Consider the following 25453-nt stretch of genomic DNA (forward strand, 5'->3'; position numbering starts at 1 on the left):
TAAACAACTCACAATCTGACACATGCTGCATGACTTTAACATACAGACGTGGCAATAGGAAGGGGGCAGTGGAGTAGGTCCATTTGTGGATCATAAAACCGTGATCTTTTATGTTTTCATTGAAGCAAGCAATCCCAGTATTATTGGGTGTTTTTCATACATCCCCTATAGTTTCAGCATAACTTTCCCTCACTTGTGTAAGTATTCTATCCAAGAACAACACTAAAGCCCTACTCACTGTTGGACAGATACTGTCGATCCTGATGTAACTATAGTTTTAGAGCTAAAGGCTTAAACTAGTGTGTGGAGTGGACAGGGTCCGCTAGAGGAAAGACTGGAGTTGTAACATCAGAGTCAAGATTGAAAAGTGAGCACTATTCCATTAACTATACTATTCTTCTAGTAGATACCACTGGCATATGCCACTGATGACTCTGGTATGTAACTGCTGTGTGTCACATGAAAACAATTCACTGCTTGACAGATAGCACTCTTCCCAGTCAAACCTATAGCAGGCTGATGCTACTTGTTTTATTGTGGTGATAAACATGTGCTAACTCACTTAGCACCTGTGTTCCACACAGTGATACCACTTTCTACTAATATAAGGAAATTCTTACTGACATATGCCATTGCTTTGGTCCCCATCTAATACAATCCTTTTTTAACATTATCTACTACTGCCTCTGACGTTGGATTTCTATGACAAGGGGGTCTAAGACCGCCACCCAGCCAGCCTAATGAACTAAATACTGTATACACAGACTCAATTCAATATTTACATTCAGATGTCCTGTTTAGACCATTTCATACTTCACATTTTCCTGGATTCTGTCGATTGATTTAATAAACTAACCTTTATAGTATATATACAGTCATATGAAAAAGTTTGGGAACCCCTCTCAGCCGGCATTATAATTGACTCTGCTTTCACAAAAAAAAATATAAAAGTGGTATGTCTTTAATTTACTAGGAACAGCTAAGTACTGGGATGTTTTCCAAACAAAGATTTTTTGAAAAGCAGTATTTGGTTGTATGAAATAAAATAAAATGTGAAAAACTGGCTGTGCAAAAATATAGGAACCCTTGTGGTTTTGTTGATTTTAATGCCTGTAACAGCATGTAAAACTGATGACTTTAAACACAAAGTTGGTTGGATTATGTTGTTAAGCCTTGAACCTCATAGAAATGTCTGTTTAATCATGAGAAAATGTATTTTAGGTGCCTAAATGCAAGTTGCACTTCTCTTTGACTCTCTGCTGAAGTGAAACAGAATGGGATCATCAAAACAGCTCCCAAAAGATCTGAAAAACAAAGATTGTTCATTGTCATGGTTTTAGGGGAAGGCTACAAGAAGCTTTCCCAAAGGTTTCAATTGTCAATTTCTACTGTAGGGAACGTTGTCAGGAAATGGAAGGACACAGGCATAGTGGCAGTTAAACCCAGGCATGGCAGACCAAGAAAAAAACAGGAGCGGCATAGGTGGAGGATTGTGAGAATGGTTGCACACAACCCACAGATCACCTCCAAAGACCTGCAAGAACATCTGGCTGCAGATTGTGTATCTGTACATCGTTCAACAATTCAGCACAATTTGCACCAAAACATCTGCTTTTTATAAAGACCAAATAACTTAATTTTTGTCTCATCAGTCCAAAGCATTTTCTTCCAATATGAAGCTGGCTTGTCTAAATGAGCTTTTGCATACTCCATGCAACTGTATCTGTGGCGTGGGCGCAGAAAGGGCTTCCTTCTCATCACCCGGCCATACAGATGTTTTGGTGCAAATTGCACTGAATTCTAGAACCATGTACAGATACACAATCTGCAGCCAGATGTTCTTGCAGGTCTTTGGAGGTGATCTTTGGGTTGTGTGCAACCATTCTCACAATCCGCCGCATATGCCGCTCTTGTACTTTTCTTGGTCTGCTAGACCTGGGTTTAACTGCAACTGTGCCTGTGTCCTTCCATTCCCTGACAATGTTCCTTACAGTAGAAATTGACAATTGAAACCTTTGGGAAAGCTTCTTGTTGGACAGTGATATGAGGGATAAGGGTTATGGGTTATGAGTTTAGGTAGTTTAAAGGACTGGACTGTCAAATCAGATCACTTCACACTACAGGTGCAGTTTCAGTGTGGATTCCCATGCAGACACAAGTCTATGGAGTGGCCCTCTGAAAACACTGGCAGAGCAAAGCTACAGAATTCATGTTTCCAACAGTTGAAATGGTGAACCATAGACAACACCCGATGAAATATAAATCTGTAGTTAGTTCATGGTCAGTTTTTCTACTCAGGAGGAGTTTTTCTACTCTTAAATCATCATTTTAATGAAGGTTTTCCATCGATTTTGTATAAGAAGGAGACAGTGATTCTGTAGAATGCTTGTTTCAGTCACTTTTTGTCAGAATGAATCCGTTATTATTAATCCGTTAATCCAGTATTAATACATAGCATATACTCTGTAAACGGTTTGCACAATGGGGGCCACTATTGTATTATATAGTAACATGCCAGTTTAATGACTACTACTGTATTATATAGTAACATGCCAGTTTAATGACTACTACTGTATTATATAGTAACATGCCAGTTTAATGACCCTAGGTCTTAACACAGTGCACACACAGAAAGGACAGGTTGTGGATCGTGAGGAGATATTCACTGATTTTGACAAAAAGTGATTTTTTTTTACAACATGTGTTCTCCAGAATCGCTGATTCCACCTTTCAGTAGGCCATTCTTGTATTATAGAGGTCAGTCTTTCTCTGGCAAAGCTTCTGATCAGATGGGTTGTATGGGTGATAGTTGTGGCTGATCCGTGCTGGCTACTGAACACAGTGTTCAGGTTCCATCCAGTGCAGGGGTGGCCAACCAGTCAGAGACAAAGAGCCACATTTTTTACTGTGTTACTGCAAAGAGCCACATCGTACACACGGGTACACACGGGTACACACAGTGGCGATTCCAGGAAATTTTGACTGGGGGTGGCCAAGGTGGGCCACAGAGTTAGAGTGGGGTGGCCATCGCACCCCTGAATGAATAGCATGTGATATGCTGTACAACCAATTCAAAGATGATTTATAATCCCAAATGCCCAAATCATGTTAGTATCCATTGTAATGTTTGTCAGAAAACTAAACCCCTGAAGGGGGGTCTGGGGGCATCCCCCCCCAGAAGATTTTTTTGTGTTTTTAACATGTAATCTAAGCATTCTGGTGCATTCTGGTGAAGATAATAAAGGAAAAAGTCAATATTTATTTCAGCTCAGATGAATAGTAAAATTAGCAAGACAACATAACTTGCTAGCAGCCAGATGCCTAACAACTGGACAGAGGGACAGATGACCACTAGCTTTTGACCAAATATCTTGCTAAAAAAATAAACCTTTATTTATGAAAGTCTGCCCTTGCTAAGAACATGTTACACTCGCTAACTACAAACTTTAATTTTTTTATTCAGATTTCAAAAATCTGCTGGGACACGTGCCTATACACATGCATGGGTGGCACGCATGTCACAAGCACACTTATGCTGTTTTCAAGACCTTTGCTGACCAGAGACCAGTTCTAGTGGCCACAGTCCTACCATTAATTTAGTAATTGAAAATTGCAAACTGATCTCATATCAGTGGATTGGAGTGTTTGTGTGATGAACTTGGCAACTACCTATCAAAAAAAGTTAAGAAAGAAAAAAAAATGCATATCATATCTGAACTAGGATACATATCAGGAAAAAAATGTAATTAAAAAAATAAAATGAAAATAAAAAATAACATTTGAACTGGGGGGGGGGGGCACTGGGGTGGCCAGTAAGATTTCAGGGGGGGGGGGCGTTTTTTCATTTTCGTGGGGAGCTTGCACATGCATGCACAAGCATTATTTATTAAAAAAAAAAAAAAAAAAAAAAAAAGGGGGCCCCACACTAGGACTTGAAACGGGCCCCCAGATCGTTAAGGCAGCCCCTGTGATAATGACAGGACTGGACTCCTACAGTACTAAAGACGACAGGGCAGTCATTTTCAACAATGAACATTGTGTGCACTGCCTCACACACAAACTCTCAGTTCAACCAAGTCCACAAACAAAAATATAACAATTTAAAATAGCGTTTTTCTCTATGCATGTTGCTTTGTGGGACTTACTTTTAGCATGGAGAGAGCTGAAGTGGCGCCGAAGATTTGAAGCCTTGAAATGCGCAAATGACACCTGGCATATAAGGCAGAATGGCCTGCCATAACGTTCAACAAAAAATATGAACTCTCCCACTCTGTTTCGGAGCGAACTTGACACAAATAGTTTACTCACGGAAAACCTCCCTCCAAGCTGAGCGGGCAGTTTTATGTTGCGTCTGCACCAAACGTTTGCGAACGTTATGTTGCGTCCTCAATTAAACATTTGCTAACAGGCATACACATAGGGCCTACACATTAATAAAATAAAAAATGAAATAATAGACAACATGTAAAACGAACGTAAGAGCCGCATGAAACGTTTGCGAACATGCACACACATAGGCCCACACAAAAAAAAAAAGTATAAAAAAAAAAAATTATAATCACATAATTTGATATGAACTGAAGAGCCGCACGAAGCTGGGCAAAGAGCCGCATGCGGCTCGCGAGCCGCGGGTTGGCCACCCCTGATCCAGTGTGTCAAACAGCTGCTCAGTCAGTCTGCAGCTGCAGTGCTGAGGGCGCAACAGGCTGTGGTTCTAATGGAGCCCATCACCCTGCTCCTCTTCCCCTTACAGCCAGCAGAGGCCTTGGTTTTCTGGGGCAGCAGCTTGGCCGCGTGGATTGCTGTCTCCTTAATCTGCAGCTCCAGGTGCTTCTGGATGGCCAGGCCCAGCTCCTCGGGGTCCACGGAGGCTCCGTACACCTCCCACGTCATGCCCTCCGCATCCCACTTCACCTCCTTCACTGGGGACTTGGCAGCACCGCTCCGTTTCTTGCCTCCGTCACTGTCAGTGTTGGGACTTTGGCTGCTGTCCTCTGTCCGACTGATGTGGGGAAACACATGAGGTGTGACTGTCTGTGCTGCTGTCTGCACCCCAATGTCCCTTAGCTGTTTGTGGGCCGTCATAGTCCCCATGTCCCGGGTACACTGAAAGAAAATATAACATTGACTTAGTTTAATTACATTCATTTTGTCAACAAGTTCCAGGACATTGTATTAGGTCAGTAAGGTTAAAGCAAACATGTTGTTGTAATCTAAGTTAAATAACTTAACACATGGTTATGAATTGAGCCAACTGAAAAAACAAAACATAGTTTTCCTTTTAACATACTGTATATTTTATGTGAAACAAATTTTTTATTTTAACAATGTTTTAATTGTGTTTTGACATGATTATATTTTGTACATAAATTCATTTGGCACATCCAACATGAGTTGGCACAGTGTCCCATACTGTAAATTGCTCAACCACAAGGAGAGCTGTTACATTAGAGACACCACATGGTCACACGTCATTGATTAAAACATGAACTTGGGTTATATGTATATATTTTCACATATCACATAAAATCCCAATAAAATAAATGTGCTTGTGTGGTTGTAACGTGACAAAATGTGGAAAATATCAAGGGGTATGAATACTTTCGCAAGCCACTATATGTTAATCCTATTAAACCAGATGTGTAAAGAGAAACTGAATACCAAGAGTAGAGATAACTTACTAGAAAATTACTTAAAAGTCACCTATTATAATACCACTTGAGTAAAATCACAAAAGATTTTAGAATCAGGAAAATGTAAAATGTAAAAGCGATAGTTCTACTATTGTGTACTGTATATAGGCCTATGCGTTTGTAGCCTATAATATATATAGGCCTATATTAGTGCTGTCAGTTTAACGCGTTATTAACGGCGTTAACGCAAACCCAATTTAACGGCGTCAATTTTTTTATTGCGCGATTAACGCTCGTCATGGCCTAGGAGACGTTGTGGTTTTTTCACAAGCTGTTGTATCAACTAGCAATGTTAGAACAACTTTAACACCACAAACTATAGGCTACATATTTGCTGTTAATTCAAACGGAACATGTCCTACAGCGTAATTTCACATTAAAATAATTTAACTGGCAAAACGTCAAGTCAATTCTGACTTTTATTTTGAAGCAGAAACCGGAACCTAGCACTTCCTAGCCCAGCCGGCAGTTTTTCACTTTAATTTTCGCTACGAAGGGCGACTGCCTCGGCTGCAGCAGCACCATAGAGACAGTGCATGAAATAGGCCACGCCCATGGCCACGCCCATCGTGGGGGAAAACATTGAACAGCGTTCCATTCACTTTGTATTGAAGGAGACCTGTCTTCTGCAAACACACGTAATTAAAACTTAATCAAACATCCATTTAACAAAAAAAACTTTACTTTCTTGAAAGCCACGACTCTTGTCTGTCTATACGAGCTGTTTTTGTGAAAAATAATTGAGTAATTTTCAATATTGAGGTGTTTTTGTCCGGTCGGACCCATCGTGGGGGAAACCGTTGAACACCGTTACATTCACTTTGTATTGAAGGAGACCCGTCTTCTGCAAACAAACTTAATTAAAACTTATTCAAACATCCATTTTACAAAAAACGTTACTTTCTTTAAAGCCACGACTCTTGTCTGTCCATACGAGCTGTTTTGTGAAAAATAATTGAGTAATTTTCAATATTGAGGTGTTTTTTCCCGTCCGTGAGGGTTAGCCTACAGCAGAAGGCTAACATTAGCCTAGCATACAGCATACATTAGTTAAGAGTTTTGTCTCGATATTGAAAATTACTCAATACTTTTTCACAAAAACAGCTCGTATAGACAGACAAGAGTCGTGGCTTTAAAGAAAGTAACGTGTATTTGTGAAAGGCATGTCGTATTACGTTTTTATTAAGTTTGTTTGCCGAATACGGGTGTCATTCAATATAAAGTGGATGGAGCGCTGTGTATTGTTTTCCCCCACAATGGGCGTGGCCTCAGATTATGACGCGTTATGCACTGTCTCTATAGCAACCACTCCACACAGTCTGAAATAAGCCGTGGATGAAAGACTCCCAAAACATTTAGGCCTACAACAACCAGTTTATTTTAGCCTGAATACTAATTTGTTTTATATAGGCTAGCCTTTGTTGTTTTATGGTTTGGTTTTTAAATAAAAAAATAAGTTCCAATATGTTTGTGAATGCTGTTCTGGGGTAGCCTGGTCCAACCAGACCATCATACTTCATTTCATTTGTACAGAAGGGAAAATGAAATTTGGCCGGAAGTAGGCGGGCGGGCGGAGCCAGGCTAGTTCTGGGGGGGTCTATATTGTTATTTGCACTGAATTGCAAATTATGATATTTTAGAAGAAATACACTGAATTACAATGGTGTAGACATCATTGTAATTCAGTGTATTTCTTCTTAAATATCATAATTAGAATGGGTGTGATAAGAGCATTAAAATGAGAAAAAATAATGGGACAAAAAGAAGTCAAGGGACATTCAGGCTAGAATAAATAAAAATGCGATTAATCGCGAGTTAACTATGACATTAATGCGATTAAATATTTCAATCGTTTGACAGCACTAATATATATGTATTTTATATTAGTTTGATTAACTGGATCCATGACATTTAAAAATAAATGATTACAGACAAATGAATTTTTATTAATCAACATATCGATGAATAGACTAATGTTTCATCTGTGCTTGTAGGCCTACATACTGCTGAGTAGTATACAATATTCTATAACATTTCACTTTCCAATAGAATTGTAGTGGAGTAGAATCTATGTAGCATCAAAAGGATATAATCAAGTAAAGTACAAGTGCCTCAAACTTGTACTTGAGTACAGTACCTGACACCTCTGTAAATAACTTAGCTTAAATGGTTTGTGTTCTGACTACACAAACATAGTTTGTACAGCCAACGAAAGACACTATTAAATGGACTTTAAAACATATTCAAACTTAGCAATCTATGTTCAATAAAAAATAATTATATAAAGTGCACCCACCTTATTCATTTCATTGAGTGTAGTGCTTCTGACATTGCCAGTGGGACTGCTGCAGCACTGTTCTAAAGCAAAGTGTGTTTGGGCCTGTGGCCCAGCAGCACCGGGAGGCAGAGTGCTGATCCAGTTGCAGCAGCATGGCAGCAGGTGTTTGGCATCCAGGCCCGTCTCACTGACAGAGGAGATGAGGCGAGGCAGGCTCAGCTGGGTCAGGGCTGGAGGCCTCTGGACCTGGCAGCCCCGCTCTACACCTGGCAGCAGCTGTGAGGGGGCGGGGATGGGCTGGGGATGGCAGTAGGCTGCAAACGTGTCCTCAAAATGGGCCTGATGGATGGAAGGGAAACAACAGTTTCTCTGGTCACATTGAGGCAGGATACGTCCCCTTTCTCCAACATGCTCAACTGTGGCTGCTGCCTTTGGGGACGTCATACACACACACCTGCTCTGAGGCAGCTGGACTGCTCCTTCTCCACTGTTGGCTCCTCTGCACGTGGTGGTGATAATGTTGCACTGCTGCAGCTGCATGCACTGCTGCAGCTGCATGCGCTGCTCGCAGGCTAACATGGAGTGACTGTGAACCTCTTGGATGATGCTCCTATCTCCTCTGTGGTTAGCAAACCCACCACAGGTCTCACTGTCTGGAGCAATGGGGAGCACTTCTTGTTTATCCAGTGGAAAAGTGTCTGAGTGACACCTGTGAACAGGTAGGGAGGCTGGCTTTGTGCCCGGGCCTATCCTGTCTGCCTGAGCCATATCACTGGTGTCATTCAGGGCTATATGATGGTGATGTGAGGGTGTGTTCGTCTCAGCCAGACTGTGGAGGAGACCTGAAGCCCTGGAGGCGACACAATGTTCCAATGGGCCATGTTCCTCTCTGCCGACCCCCACACCGCTACAGTTAGCTTCTGCTACATGTTCTGGGCATATTTGGCTGACGGCCTCCTTTGGGCAGGTGTAACCCGGTCCTCCAGCCAGTCTGGAGGCTGCTGCAGAGAGCGTAGAGTCAAAGCAAGCGGCACCCCCCAGTGGGTACAGCTCTGAAACAGGACGCCCGGCCTCTGCCATGGAAGACCTTTGGGAAAAAGTGAAACAGAGTAGATGTCTCACATTTGAAAAGCTCAGGCACAACACACACAGAACACCACAAACCTTTTTCCTCTAATTATGAAGCAATTCTGTTATTTACAGTATACACTGCTTCACTTATATTGGATTTAAGAACAAGTTTTTACACCGACTTATTAGCCATTACAAGTTGATACAGATGTCATTTTAGCAGCAAATGCCAACTAAAAATGAGATGCATACCAGTGTCACACATGCTCTAAAATACCAGTGAGGCTGATGACACACTAGCCAATTTATCCCTTTTAGTCTAGGTCCTGGGTAAGATTTGTATGCGCTTCATTTAGCGGAGAATATCTCAACTGTTATAGACTAATATGACCCCAGTGAACAACGTGGGATGTGTGACAAAATCTCTATCCGGGGCGAAAGTCCTGAAGATGACCACACCAGGTTACACTAGTATCACACTGACTACGTGGTGAATGGGACTTTTTTTTTCCTTTATAGATATCTTCATACTTTTTTACCAGACTAATCTTCATATTAAGAGAAATAGCCAATGTTCTATCATGTCATTGACCTCCTTTCTAATCATCTGTTGGACAGCTTTAGTTGTTGCTGTCACCAAGCTGTCCTGTGAGGAAACTCTCTCTGGAGTCTGAGTTTGAACTGTTCCTACTGATGACTGACAGCCGTCATCAGTGACTAGCAACTCCCTTTCTTCCTGCTTTTCTTCACTGTTCCTCTGTCTTCTTGGTTGCGGTGAGCACAGAACATTCAACTTGCCTCCGAAGGCTTGTACCATTTTGCAGGCATGGTTGACCATAGTGTTCAGTCTGCGGGGGCGAGTGACATGCTGATTTATAACAGGCTCTGCCCTGCCCAGACTGCCGGAGAGGGCAGAGTTAACACTATCTGCAATCTCCTTACCTATCAGATCTGTGAGTCGTTTTGAGCTGTCACTCACAACCTGGTCTGTTACATCCAGAACCTCAGCGAAGCACTGAGGGAGTTTGTCCCCAAGATTGGAGAGCACATCCTCCTCAGACACTATCACATTTATGCCCCTGAGAGCCGTCACTAATGCCTTTGACATGCTATTATTTCCAACAGCAGGTCGGCCAACATCATTTTAGTGGGATCCTCAGGGCTACCCGATCTTAACAGTGTCCACTGTTCCACTGTCATCCTTTCAAAAAAGGATTGGATCAGCGGACGAACACCTTCCAATCTAATCTCCGGCAGCTCCTCTGTCAGAGCTGGTAAAGCATTAGTAACGGGGACAGCTTCTGCATTCTGCTCCATGTCGTCTGATGCTTTTTGGGGTTTTCTTTTTCAGAAGTCCTTTGGTTTGTAGTTTTCACCGACTGGTTTCGTTGAAGAGTAAGAATGGTTTGATGGAAGGAATATTCTAGAATTTATGCTCTTATGGTCAAAGTCGTAAACAACCTGAGATCAAAAGGATCTTCAATGATCACAGGTATACTGTTCCTGGAGCTCCAACCCTCAGAACAGCTAACTAACAGATCACAGGTATACTGGTCCTGGTTGCTAAGCTGCAACTTTTTTTTTCTTCAGTTCTTAGTTTTGTTCTGATGGTAATCCGATTGAAACATGGATTATAATATATAATTTAATGACATAAATGCAAAAGACAATAAGGTGAGACTGCAGGCAAAAACGTTGCTTTTTCAAGCACTGGTTATTTTTCAAAATTCTTTGTTTATTTTGTTTCCATAACATGTCTCCATTATTCTAGTAAATCAAAGGTCCAAAATCTACATTTAGGAATTTATTTGACTTAACCTTGTCCATTCACGTCTGTCGATTTCTCTTACAACCATCTTCAATGGCAGTTATCTAAAAAAAATTTTTTCCAATACTATATGAAACCAACTCCACTTTCCATTATCATTCTTAGCACTATCCTGAAGGTTATTACACAAGGACTTGTTACGTTGTTAATTGTCTTTTTTAGAAGACGTTCTCTCCTTTTTTTAAATGAAGAAAATGCATTTTTAAGATCTGCACATGTTTTTATTTTATTTGTAAAATTAAAAAAGTAGTATTTAAAATATGTTCAGTAAAAACTTTGGATAATTATATGCTATAAATATAGAATAAAGATATTAACTCTGGCTTAATCCAACATCTAGCCTTTTGGCTTTTAAAAGGATTCAAATGTGTTCATAAATAGATAAATATTGCCATATTTGCAGATTGATTCAAACATCCTTGAACATTTTGAAGGACAAAAAATGATCATTTTATGTGAATAATCAACCGGCAAAGTTTCATGATGAAACCTAAAAGTTAATAAGTTAAAGTTAATTTAGTTCACAAAGGTCACATATGTTCTAACATATCCATGGGTCCACGGTGTGCCTAGGGACTGCCAAAATATTTTAAATAATAACAATCTCTCCTTTTCTCACTCTCCCCCTTTCTGAAACCCCCTCCCCTCCCCAGGGCTGCCTTTACCTGCCACTAGGCCCTGGGGCTGAGAGGTTTCGTAGGCCCCCCTGGGCGGCGGTCTTACAATACAGATGCTTTAAAGCCATGTTTGTCTACACCACAATATCTCTATTGATGAAATACAAAATCACTTAAGGTAACATGTAAATAACCCCCTCCTGGTCTAATGACTTTTAATAACCAAACACAGGCCTGCCCAGAAAAATGACTGGGCCCCTGAAAAGGTCCAGTCATTGGGCCCCCTTTACTCATACTGAACTTGTATCAATGTGCATGATGCGCTTATTCCTACATAAACACATACCTGTACACAGGGCCGGTTCTAGCCAGTTAGATTAGGGTTGGCTACTGGAAATAATAGTGGGCAGAGACACCGACGATGCTCGCGCGAGCGAAAATTTTCTGCTCTTGCAAGATCTCTGCACCTGCTTTTTGGCACATTTACTGTAACATTTCCTGTAATGTAAGCTTTTAGACACACCAATGCTGTAGGGGGGGTTTACCATGATAGCACTGCTACCAGAAGTTTTCCTCATCAGTATAACAACCATCTGCCACCTTCATTTAAAGGCTAAATATGTAATTTTCTAATTTTCTTAGAAAATAATAGATAAAATATACAGAATAATTTCAAAGACACCTCAAAACTTGATGAAATATCACAGTATCTCTGAATTGAAAATACACTTCTGCTAGCAGAAATACTGATATTAAGGAATTTTCCGGGGTTCTAAAGCCCTTGAAAGTTCCCTTTTTTTCCCTTTCTTTTCTGGTACCCTGATTTATGTCCAGGTCCTGGCATCACTGAGCTTGCTAGGTTAGCTTGCTCATCATCAATGCATGCAACGGTTTTGAGGGGGAAAAAACGACCCATGATACTTTTAGTTTTTCAATATAAAATGTGATATATTTTACCCAAGTAACAATGAATAAAATGTTTTCTTTTATAGAAAGTTCTCTTGCGAATATAGCGTTCATAATAAAGGTTGGCTAAGTTATCTAATCTGCAAAAAAAAAAAAACAAAAAAAAAAAAACATATTTTTTTCTCTCTGGGCCCCCCCTGGTGGCTGGGCCCTAGAAAGAGTTCCCACTTACTACCCCTTATGGGCGGCCCTGACCAAACACACATGGTTGGTTACAGTGTTTTTCGAAGTTATTGAGGAGACAGTGGTGGAGACCCAGGACCTTCTAGGGGGGTCCGGGGGCATGCCCCCCCGGAAGAAAAATTTGAACCTTTTAAAGTAAAATGCATCAATCTGGTGCACTTTGAGAAGAAAACTAAGGCTAAATCAACTGTGTCCTATGTGAGCTATTTTCTGGAATAATTTGGAGACACAGAAATACCAAAAAGCAGAAACAAAAATATATAGGTTTAAAAAATCCAGTCAGTCAGCATTCAAATTTGTTTTAAATAATCCCTTGATCTGCGTTGCCCCAAACAATGTTATTTAAACAAAAATAACAAAAATGTACTGGTGAATGATAGGCCCCCTGATCTTCAAATAATGTGATTTTTTTTTCCCTTTTCTTTACTAGGTCATGATGGGCCCCTGATCTCCATACGCCCCCCCCCCCCCCCCCTACGATGATTAGGGGCCTATCATGAGCCAGTCAATAAAATTGTTTTAAATGACAATGTTTGGGGCCTTCTTAGATCAGGGGCCTATATTGAGACAGTAAAAAAATAAATAAAAAAAATAAAAAAATATTATTATTATTTTTTTTTTGAGAGGCCCCTGATCTTCGTAGGCCCTGGGGCTTCAGCCCAGGTAAGGCCGTGCATTAAGGCGGCCCTGCCCCTCCCCCCCCCAATATACTCCAGTCAGAATTCTCCCCTTTTCTGACCTCACAAACTGGAAAGCCAGAAGCTTCCACTGTGCAGCCCACAACCCTATTTCTTATTGGTCCACGGCCCTGACAGACAGAGGGCGAGGCGTATCTGGCTTCGCTTCCGGACAGGGGGCGGGGGGAGCTCAAAGATTGTATATTTACGAGCGGAGCTGCAGCTCTTTTTTTAAAAATAGGCCATTGTGAGATTAGCTGAACATCAGCATAGTACAATAAATGATCTGAAAGTTTTTTTCAGCAAACAATTAAAGAAAAACGTATTAGGGACCACTAAGACCATATAATATGGTGTAAAATAGTACCGAAAAGTGTATAATATGGGAGCTTTAAACACAAATCAAAACTGAATACTGTGTGTCCAATTATGATGTCTGTAAGCACAGTATCAACTGAGATGATCCTGTTTCCAGAAGCGTTGTTGTAGATCTGCTACTTGCCATCAACCCCAAGAAGAACATGGGAGGACAATCTGAAGCCTTTTTCAATCAAGCTCTCTGCACATATCATATCAAAACACATAACCCATATTTCACATCTTTCCATCTCCTCAAAGCTCATGTAAATCCCTCACATAACGGTGGTGACCAAAATAACCTCAATAACTATAGGCCAACATCCAAACTCCCATGCTTGGCAGAAATCCTAGAATCACTCATTAATAATCAGTTAAAAATAAAGCCAGTGCTTCAATATTAATAATACAGCTCATTCCAGTCTGGCTTCAGGGCAGGCCATAGTAGGCCTACTGTCTCGGCTGTCACTTTGGTTGTAAACAACATTGTTACAGCATAAGAGAAAAAAAAGCACTGTGTAGCACTCTTTATTGATCTTTCATTGTGTCTTTGACTCTGTTGACCACCATTTGCTCTTACAGAGGCTGCATGACATTGGTTTTGAATTGATCATTCTGCATGTAGCTGCTTTAGGACTATCTCTCTGATAGACAGCAGTCAGGTAACTGGGAAGCTACCAATCTGAGTTTTTAACTGTTACATAAGGTGTCCCACAGGGCTCAATCTTGGCCCCAGTTCTATTCACAAATGATATCAATAACATTGTTTCATCGCTATAAAACTGTCACGCCCATGTGTACGCCGACGACACAGTACTGCTCGTACTACTCGCTGGTTCTGATTTTCCTATGCTTTGACCCCCAGACACTAGCTGGCTCTAAGGGTCCTGTGTTCTGACCCCCAGACTGTGTTCTAATCTAACTGGTTCTATCTTTCATTTGAATCTTATTAAAACCTTTTGAATTATGATATGCTGTATTTGATTTTGTTCAGAGTTACTTTCAAGTGTTTAGAAAATTTGCTTTGCTTAATTGACCAAACCCCATCATTATTTTACTAGTCCGACATTAGTTCTGGAATGTGTGGCTAGCTTTCAGGATTCTTACTGTTACAATGTGTTGTTATGGTAGTTTCAGAGTGGAAAAAGTAAGTGGATCAGTTTACCCCACAGCTGGGGTAAAGTGAGCCACATGACAACTTTTTTAAAAACAATCATATTTTCACTGCCCTTTGTCTTGAAAGAATTCTGCTAATGCCCATTTCTAGGAAACATCCTGAATTAATGGGAAATGTGTAAATTTGAGTGATAAATCATTTTAGCTCGCTTAGAGGGGAGCAAATGTAAAAAGTGGCTCAGATGACCCCGTTCTCCCCTATATTTATTTTTACAAACAATTGATTTTTAATTGAGAGACACAGAATATAACTATCTCAGCATCTGGATAGATGATGAACTTTAATATTCACATTGAAAATTTAAATTTATTTTTATTTTTATAGGACCAAAACCACCTTCCCTTCATTTAGTAGAAAAATGATTATCGGGGCAGGACTGCCACTCAGTGAACCTAGAGATCAGTCGGAGATCACATGAGATTTTGAGTTGAAAGGTATACAGTAACTCTCTTGGACTTGGGATAACACCCATTAGCACCGGCCTAATTTGCTGTTCTTCCGTTCTGACCACATGCACCAGTGGTTTACTATTTAGTGCACACACTGCACAATATGTCACCATTTTGTCATCAAAAATCTTACATATTTTGTTGGTTGGTTCTGTACACATGACATTTTTTCTTTGTGATGTAACTACAGCTTTGCATTTTAATCATGCATCAGTTATAGTGAGAATGCATGTAACAGGAAGTAAAAGCTAAGACCTAATTCAGATTTACTTCTGTGACAGAATATTTCCATGGAAAACATAAACAGATTAAACTCATTCCAGCAACTCCAATGCAGTCTCCGGCGTACAGGCACAATGGTTCCAAACCTGGCAACCTCACTGTGACGACCAAGGCAGGACTAGAAACACTTCCAGCACATTGCTACCTCTGAAAAAGCAACAACATGGAACTTTGAGTTGTTTTCTTTTAGAACACATGAATCCAACAAGATCAACGGTGTCATTCAGGCAGATTTAAAGGTTTATTGCTCAACTTTGGAATGTCCAAAATTGACAGCGCCCCCTGCTTCCAGTATGTGTGAGCTAAGCTAGGCTAACCATGTCGATGTTGATATTCCCATCTCAGAAAAAAAGCTACTTCAACAGTTATTTAAAAAAAAAAAAGAAGTGCAGAAATTCTGACAATGTGAGTGGCTGAGCGGATCCAAAATAGTGGTGTTTTACAGTGTTATTATGAAGCAGCTGGTCACAGGATCCAGACAGGCAACAAGTCAGAGCTCACAAACACTGCCAAGTCTGGCGCTGTGTTCAATGTCACTTTTCTTCAGATGTTGGGCCATCATCATTTAAATTGTATGTCATTTATTTTTTCGATGCCAATTTGACTAAATTAATCTTCAAATGATAATGTCCACTTTCAAATGTTGAAGTTCAAGTCATTTAGATGTACTACATGCTGCCACACATGGATACTGGTCAGGTTCTGACTCATTAGAGGAAACCACATGGAGACTCTGGGAGCTCCAATGAGCTCAGAAGAATCAAAAGACTTTTAACATCCTATTCTTCTGACGATAAGATTCACAGCCATAACACATCTGAACAGACACACATACAGTATACTGTATGTGTTCAATGCAAACACACATGTATTATGAACGGCTTTCCTTACACAAACAGACAACAACCAGTGTATTCCCTAACATGTCTATCCCCTTACCTTTTGCAGAGGCTCTGTCCTCTCCCTTTCAGATTGTGTTGGGGGTGACGGCTGTCGTTCCTTGGAAAGCCTTCCTCCTCCTCCTCCTCCCTCACATCCACAGGTGACCCCTCCCTCTCTGCTTCATTCACTGAGCTGCTTTGTCTCAGCCCAGCCCCCCCCCCCCCTGCCCCCAGCTGTGCACAAGATGGAGGAGACCTTGAGATAATCCTTCTCCTACGTCTGATTGTGAGGATGCAATCTTCAAATCCCTTGCCCTAGTGAGAGCGAGCTGAGCGGGGGCTTGTCGGTTGGTTGGTGGTTGGCTTATCCAGCTGTAGTGTGGGAGATGGATGGAGGGGGTGAGGGGGATTGAGTGAGATACAACCCAGCGTCACTGACCCTCCAGCTGGGAGGAAGAGAGCTGGGGCTGAGGGGGTATCAATCGATGACAGGAAAAGAAAGCAGCTCCATTATTCTCTGTCTTCATCTCTCCGCTCGTCCACTCTGAACTCACACAATGTTTAAGCTCTCTCTCTCCCTGTGCAACAACACCAGCCCACTCTCTCCATCACTATCCCTGTTGCTATGGAGACTGTAATACTCAATGGGCCTGTGAGGGTGCCTGTGTGTGTGTGTGTGTGTGTGTGTGTGTGTGCGCGTGTGTGTGTGTGTGTGTGTGTGTGTGTGTGTGTGTGTGTGTGTGTGTGCGCGTGTGTGTGTGTGTGTGTTTCAGCCAAAACAAAGCAGTAGAAACCGGTCATGTTTGCATATGTCAGAATTTTTTCTTTCTTTTTACCAAGCAAACAAACAAATCTATGAACAAAAGAAGTAAAAACTTGGATCCATAATGAAGATACAATGTATTTGCCAAACAGAAGGAGCTTCACTGCATCATCTACAAACCTGCTTTTACATTGATGTAATAATCTAATATGTAAAGGTACAACACTCACTTCTGCATTGAGTATTTTTACTTTTAATACTTAAAGTACATTTTCCCGATCATACTTTACTTAGTTTAGGTTTTCAATGCAGGAATTGAACTTCAAGCAGAGGAGAGCACTTGTAGAATAATTTACAACTTGGTATTTGTATTTGAGACGGTGCTGACAGTGACGTGCCAGTAGCTGGAGCTCTCCATGTGGGTTTGTAAGAACTTGATTGACTAAATGTATTGACTAAAAAGTTCTTTCAAGTTTCTTTGTCAGAACTTGAACGAGGCTGAGTGTGGTTATCGGTCCCCCAGCTGACGAGACTCCTTTAAAGGATGAGACAGAGTGAAAAGGCTTCATTTATACAGCGCTTCTATCCAAGGCGCTTTGCTGCTCATCCACAGTGGGGTGGCTGCTGCCATTGGAGTATGAATGGGTTAATGCGATGGCAGTATCATCCACATACCAACAAGCTACCATTCAGGGTGCTGGCCTGCATACATGTAACCACAGTGAATACCAAGGCTCAAGGTTCAAGGTCTTTATTGGTGTCCCAAGAGGGCAGCGAGGAGGTAGTGGTTTAAAACATAGGAACAGTACAGGACAACAACAGACATAAAACACCATAGCATGTACACAAACCTGTAGTAGTAGAGTAAAGGTTTAACACATTAAAGTGCCACTGTAACCACAAGATCACAAAGTGCCAAACAAGTGCCAAGATATAAAGTGCTATGTGCCTTCATCATCATCATCATCATTAGCAGCATTTAAAGTGCAGTGTGCCGTCAACAACATCGCCATCATCAGCAGTAACATCAGAATCAACATCAGCAACATTTACCTGCTGCTGGCAGCATTGCCTGCTCCAATCGAGGCAGGGGCAAAGGAGTACATGTATTTATTTTTAGTGGTCTTAGGGACACACAGACGAAGGCTAGATTGCAACACCATGTACTCTGAATTGAGTGGATGGGCACTATATCTCATTGAATGGACAAAGCTTTCTTGAGCAGCTGTCTGCTGTAGAAAGGACCGAGGCTCTCCATCTGGATGCCAGTCATTTTAGAGGCAGTTTTCACAATTCTCCCAAGAGAATATTTATCCTCCACAGTGATTGTTCCTAATTTCTTTGTTCCTAAAATGTTTTTTTAAAAATTATTATTATTGATTGAGCTTAAATACATAACATAACATAAAACACATAATATTCAGCTGTGACTGTATATCCCATTTCACACCTCTGTAGCAAGATGTCCACATGGGAACTTTCAATTTGTCTTTATTCTTGCACCCCCTTTGGACAAAAACGGTAGTAGCCAGCTGTTGTTCCTGGGTGAGCGTACCCATGACAAAGGCATTTAAAAATATATATATATAAAAATAGCATTCTTTGCACTGATGGTCTTGTTTGCTGTTACATGTAATTTATGATCATCTTTAAATACAACATCATTTAAAATTGGATTTCAATTTTAGCGTCATTTGGAGACATTTAAAGAAAATCTCGATGATTGTTGTCATAATTCATGCTTGAAAGAGCCAAAGGGTATAGAATCACAAGCATGCTCCAACTCCTGCTAAAAACAGAGCATTTCTCATGGTTAAATCAGTAACACTGTGAATGAGACAGCAGTCAGAGGGACGCTCTCAGTGGTTCTGGCCCCAATCACTTCATCTACAGTTTAGTAATAATGGATTGGATTTATCAAGGCACTCAAAGACGCTTTACAGCAGGGGTGTCCAAACTACGGCCCGCGGGCCAACTGCGGCCCGCTTTTTATTGGCCCGCGGCCGATTTTAAAAATATAATGTAATATGGCCCTTTGAAAAAAAAAATATATATATATATATTTTTTTTTGCATTTCTTAGTTAACCCACTAGTGCAGGGGTGTCAAACACTGATTGATTGGCCCGTGGCGCTTTTAATTTTTAAATAATTTAAATGCACTCATTATATTACTGAGAAATATGTCCCATAAAAGAAAAAGAGCACCAAGCCCATCCCAGAGGACCCTGAATAATATTTTATTTTAAATTGATATTATCATGGAATATCTATGTGTCCTTCTCCAATAGCTTCTAATTCATCTGACACAGTGTCTCCATTTTTTTTTTCATACAAAATTCTTCAGATTTAGCCTGTTAATTTCCCTCTCAAAGTGCACCAGATTCAAGCATTCCACTTTAAAAACTTTAAAAAATCTCCCGGGGGGGCATACCCCCGGACCCTCCTAGGAGGGTCGGGACCTCGGCTGGATACTATTTTCACCCTGCTGGACATTGGACGCAAAGGCAGAAAACACTGGGTGTATCATTGGCATATAAACAAGAGGGGAAATGTGTCTGTTTAATGTGCAAGGAAAGTGTTGCCGTGAAGAAGGATTACAATTACGAAGACACTATGAAACTAAACATCAGGGGCCGTATTCACAAAACATTTTATCTTAGCGCTAAGAGTACTCCTAAGGAGCACTAAAAGTTCTTAGTAAGGAGTAATTTCTTAAAACCTATTCACAAAGCTGCTAAGACCAACTTTTACTAAGGAATGGGAGGGACTCCTAAGCTAAGAATAGAGGGCGGTGTTGACCCTGTTGCTATGGATGATGTCATGTTCATACCTTCTATGCCCACAGTGATTGGCTGAGAGGGAATGAGAGCTAAGGGCGCACTCACACTAGTGCCGTTTGCCTGTTCCGTGCTCAGCACGATTCAGCACGATTCCCCCCCCCTCCCCACTCCCCCCGCAGGCCCGTGCTCACACTGCTCGTGGCCTGGGCACACTTGCACCTTGCCTACGTCACCGTGCACGTTTAGGATTTGGAGCTTAGTCTACTTGTAGGCTATACGACTGTTTGTGAATATTTTCATCCGGCCAAATTTGCATCAAATATTCCACTTCCACATTAGAGCAACGAGAATCCTTAAGCTATTGTTTTTTTAAAATGTAGTCTTGACGTAATAGGTCGCGGTGAACAGTCTCATATTTGTGCAGCACGCTGTTTATTATTAATATAACGGCCCGTCATCAGACCATATGTATCCGGATGGTTTTGTACACATCGATCGCTCCATCAAATCCAAGTCAGAACTTTTTGTATGGGCAGAGATCGTTTTTTTAAGTGTCTTTATAAAGTTTCTTGTTAAACCTTAGTGTAGGCTACTGTTTCCTTATCACCGGGCTGCGGTGTGTTGTTTTGGGTGCGTCTCCACCGCCATGCGTAAATGCAGTTATGACAGCTGACGGGAGGAAAAAGAAAAAAAATCATCTGACGAACGTGAGTAAACACGAAAACCTTTTTGCTGTGCTTTCTGAGCCGACCTAATTAGCTCTCTCCCTCTTTTATTAGCCCACACCTAGGCTTACACACACACGTTAATTCTCACACATTATAGCTACAAGTCCAAGTGGTGGGCAATTCTGGTGCCGACTAGTAAGGCAGCGGACGTTAACGGACAATGCATCCTTAATAAATTCACGTCAGGAACGCCGCCTGTGCGCTTGCTTGTGCGCGTGTCATCTCATTAGCATCTGTACTTTGGCCACGGCACACCTCTCCCAGGTGTGCCGTGGCCAAGGGGCTGTTCCGTGCTGGAATACGGATGGCGTGGTCACACTAGCCAAACGTTCTAGACTTTAGTATGCTAATGAGCTTTGGCACGGGGCCGCGGCCCTAGTGTGAGTGGCCCCTAAGAGTGAGTTTATGATAGAAACACTGTGGGAGATATCCATATCGTGTCGCTGTATTAAAGTGAAGAGTTTTTATATACAATTAATGACAAGTGACACTGATTTAACATGAAACCAAGATACTGCAGGGTTTCCCACACATTCGTTCACAATTAACCTACAATAGCGCCACATAGGCCTATTAATTTAAAATGTTACAATGATTTGAATCGGAAAAAATATCCTCATTGAACAGCTGCACGCCATGCACTCTCACTGTATTTCCCTCAACGGCGGACTATGCAGCAATAGTCAGACAGCGACAAACCAGGAAATTCGCAATTTAGAAACAACAGCCGGCGAAATCGTAAAGTGCATGCGGAAGGAAAAAGGCGAGACACGCAACTGTACAGTAGCGGACCTGTGGAACGGAGGAGATGGAAGCGCTACATATGGGCCTACTCTAGTAACAAATTAAACCCAAACGTGACACCAACAGTAACTTTCAGTGCATTGTAAACCCAAAGCAACTGCAGGAAAACTGCTAGGAGTCCTCTCGAGGATATATATATAACTTCACTAAGATCATTAAACCCTCACAGTTATTAAAGGTACCTTTTGTTAAGCTCACTATCATTAAATCTCTCCAAAATGCCATCAAATGGTTGTCTGTGAATTACTCTTAGTGACTTAGGAGTCCTCTCGAGGACTCTTAGCTTTTCATAGATTTAGGAGCTAGTTATAGCGCTAAAATGCTTTGTGAATTACACTTATCTTAAAAAGTTAGGAGTCCTAAAATTAGGAGTGAAACGCCCCTTATTTTTGAGAGTTACTCCTAAATCAGCACGTTAGGACCTACTCTTAGCCTTGAAATGTTTTGTGAATACGGCCCCTGAGCAGCTACATCATGTCCTGATAAATGTGTTAAAAGTGGCCTGGCCCTTCGTAGATTTTTCTGTATGTGGCCCTCAGTGAAAAAAGTTTGGAAACCCCTGCTTTACAGGGTTCCAGGTTCCATTCATTCACACACAGTCATACCAGTGGTGGTAAACTACCATAGCAGCCACAGCTGCCCTGGGGCAGACTGACAGAAGCGTGGCTGCCATTCAGCGCCTATGGCCCCTCCGACCACCACCTCAAACATACACATTCACACGAGGCAAGGTGGGTGAAGTGTCTTGCCCAAGGACACAACAACCATGACACAGGTGGCAGAGCAGGGATCGAACCGCCAACCCTTGGATCATTGGCCAACCCGATTAACCACCTGAGCCACGGTCACCCCACACACGGTAGTAGTGTTTGGATGACTGTCTCATGACTCACAATGGCCGCGTTTCCCAGAATCCCAAAGAGCCTCTTTGGGCAGAGTTCTTCTTTGGAGCGCACTTAAGAACGCTGTGAAAGAAGAATGCGTTTCCCAGATTCCTTCTTAGCGAAAGTAGTACTTTCACTAAGATGGAACTGTACGACGGAGCTGACCCACTCTTTCAACCTTCTTAGCGACCAAATCGTCAGTGATCATGCCGCGTAGGGAAATTTATTTCCTCCACTTTTCGAAATAATAAAACAATGCTCAATGCGGACCTGGCGCAATAAACATAAACTAATAGAGAATTTTTTTTTTTAATGAATTACAGGTTTACGTTTTCCACACACAAGAGTTTATAGTACTACACATAAAAAAACATCAACAACCCTGTGGCATTTCACAGATATCAAGGAAACAGATTGAATTGAATTCAGCTGAACCTCATTGAGAGCGGATCCACCTGCTACTCTATATAAAGGCGTTGCCAAAGTCCGCGCGTGTGAGAAACCATGGCTGCAATACAGCAAATTCTCGCTGCCAACCAGCCGCGTCGCCGTGCGCGAAGCCAGACGGTTTACATTAACGCCTACGTGCGTCAGAACTTCTCCCCACTGGACGTGCTGTCAGACCGGGCCGTCCAGGCAAAGTACCGGCTGCCCCGTGCGGAGATCCAACGACTAATAACTCTGGTGTCTCCACACATCCAGAGAGCAACCCGCTGCAATTTTGCCCTCAGCCCGGAGGTGCAGCTCCTGGCTGCTCTGCGTTTTTACGCAGTGGGGAGCTTCCTGGAGGTGGTGGGGGACGGCACCGGCCTCAGCAAGGCATCGGTGTCACGGAGTGTGGCAGCTGTGACACCAATTCTCCTGCGCCATGCCCGGACCCATATCAAGATGGCCACCACACGGGACGAGGTCCGCATGGTCCACCAAGGGTTCCACGCAGTGGCTGGGATCCCCCGGGTGATCGGTCTGGTAGATGGCACCCTTATTCCAATCCACAATCCCTCCCTGGTGGATCCGTGCTGGATTGGTCGCAAGCACTACGCGGCCATAAACACGCAGGTGGTGGTGGATCACAATGGCCTCATCACTGACATCGTCGCCAGGTGGCCAGGCAGCACTCACGACAGTTTCATGTGGGCCAACTCAGCTGTGGGGCAGAAGGCTGGCAGAGGAGTGTTTGGCCGGGGCATCATCCTAGGGGACAGTGGCTACCCTCTCCGGAGTTACCTCGTCACGCCGGTAACCAACCCAGCAACACCACAGGAGGAGAGATTCAATGAGGCCCACACAAGCACCAGGACGAAGATCGAACGGGTGTTTGGCATTTGGAAGTCCCGCTTCAGGTGCATTCATCGTTCGTCGGGGGGGCTGCGCTTGTCACCAATCAAGTGTTGCCAAGTGATTGTTGTCACCGCCATGCTGCACAACATTGCAGTGCGCGTTGGCGCAGATGAGCCGCCTCCTGTTGAAGAGCAACATTCAGAGGACGAAGCCCCGAACCCCGCCCCCCGCAATGTGCGAGCAGTACTGCATCAGGCCGGAGCCCAGACCAGACAGGAACTTATCCACCTCTTCTGAGGTCCAACAACCCCAGCCCCTACCCCTTCACCACAAGTCGCCAAGCACTGATCACTAATAAACCCACAACCATAAACCCACAACCATAAACCCACAACCATAAACCCACAACCATAAACCCACAACCACTGTCAGGCCTGAAGGCTGAAATAAATAAACAGAACCAGCAGATGTAGGCTACATGTAACGTCCTGCACACTGATTAATTGCTTCAGTGTCCGGGTGCTTTACCTGAAAGTATGGCACTGGATTGTTAAGGAAATATTGTTGCATACAGTATGTGGGAGTATAGTGCCCACATTTCTGAGGTGACCATGTAACAAGTGGGAAATTAGCGCAAAACATGCTGTGCTGAAAGGGCGCACAATACGCACATGTCATGAACCTACGCTTAGATAAATTACAAATTGCCTGGGACTTTTTGTTGCTATTTGACACCCTCATTTCAATGCAAAATGATCCACACAATACATGGTTGAAAAGGAAACCAAAGTAGTTTATTGAAACCATATGATGGGGGGGGGGGGGGGGCTCCGCGCTGCATTTACTGCTGGGCCTCTGCATCACCTGCAATGAAGGGAGATTGATTAGTGAAATTGAACGGGATACATTGGGTAATGCAGATAAAACATTGAAATACCCATACCTGAATCCTGGGGAAAGATGATTGGCACCGAGATGGAGGGACGGTTGAACTGGGCCTCTGCAAGCGCCAGCTGTCTCCGGTGCAGCTCCAACCTCTCCTGCTTCATCCGGACCACCTCTTCCTGCAGGGCAGTTTGTCTTTGGAGGTGGCCCTCCATCCCCCGCAGCACCTCCAGCTTCTCCCTCTCCAGGCGCACCAGCGTCTCACTGCAGGTGCAGGTTGTTATCGCGGGCCGCCATCGTGAGCCTCCACGCATACGGACACCGGGCCCTGCTGGTTGGCGCGCAGGGACAGGCCATGGTTGTTGGGGGTCGTCCTCTCCTGGTGGCGTGCACGTCCCTGCTCTGCTCCCGGATGGCTCCTCTTCATCCTCACTTAATGAGAGCCCCTCGTCCCCCAGCACATCGATGCCCCCACTAATGCCTTCAGAGGCCGTCTTCCCGATAATTGAGAGGACTTTCTCCTCGTCGGGAGTGAGGGTCGTCCCACCCGGTGCTCCACCACCCGTGCCCATGGCTTCGCTCCTCACCTTGGCACTCTTCCTCTTAGTCTGGCTCTGGAACTCCTGCCACTTCTTTCGGATAGCGCCCCAGTCACGCAGACCACATGGGCTGGAGGGGGACATCTTTTGGGCTATGGCCTTCCAAACATGGTTCTTGACGGTGATATTTTTTTTGCCCTTTGTTCCCCCGAATAAGATATCCTGGTGCTGCCAGACCTCGTCCACCAAGACGCCCATCTCCTCTGCGGTAAACGCCGGTGCCCGCTTGCTTCTTTTGACGCCGGTTCTTTCCATTCTCACATATGTGT

At 42.8% G+C, this 25453-nt stretch overlaps 1 protein-coding gene across 1 annotated transcript; it reads left to right on the forward strand.

The window, feature by feature from the left end:
* Positions 1-22923: 22923 nt before the first annotated feature.
* On the forward strand, positions 22924-23997 carry LOC307257919 (putative nuclease HARBI1; the record flags this gene model as incomplete). Its single annotated transcript, XM_080037280.1, has 2 exons — positions 22924-23036; positions 23124-23997. 2 exons carry the CDS (start codon positions 22924-22926, stop codon positions 23995-23997), a joined length of 987 nt encoding a protein of 328 aa, XP_079893406.1.
* Positions 23998-25453: the final 1456 nt, after the last annotated feature.

Source organism: Ammodytes marinus, assembly GCF_949987685.1.
Source record: "Ammodytes marinus genome assembly, chromosome: 11".
In the NCBI taxonomy this organism is placed as follows: Eukaryota; Metazoa; Chordata; class Actinopteri; order Uranoscopiformes; family Ammodytidae; genus Ammodytes; species Ammodytes marinus.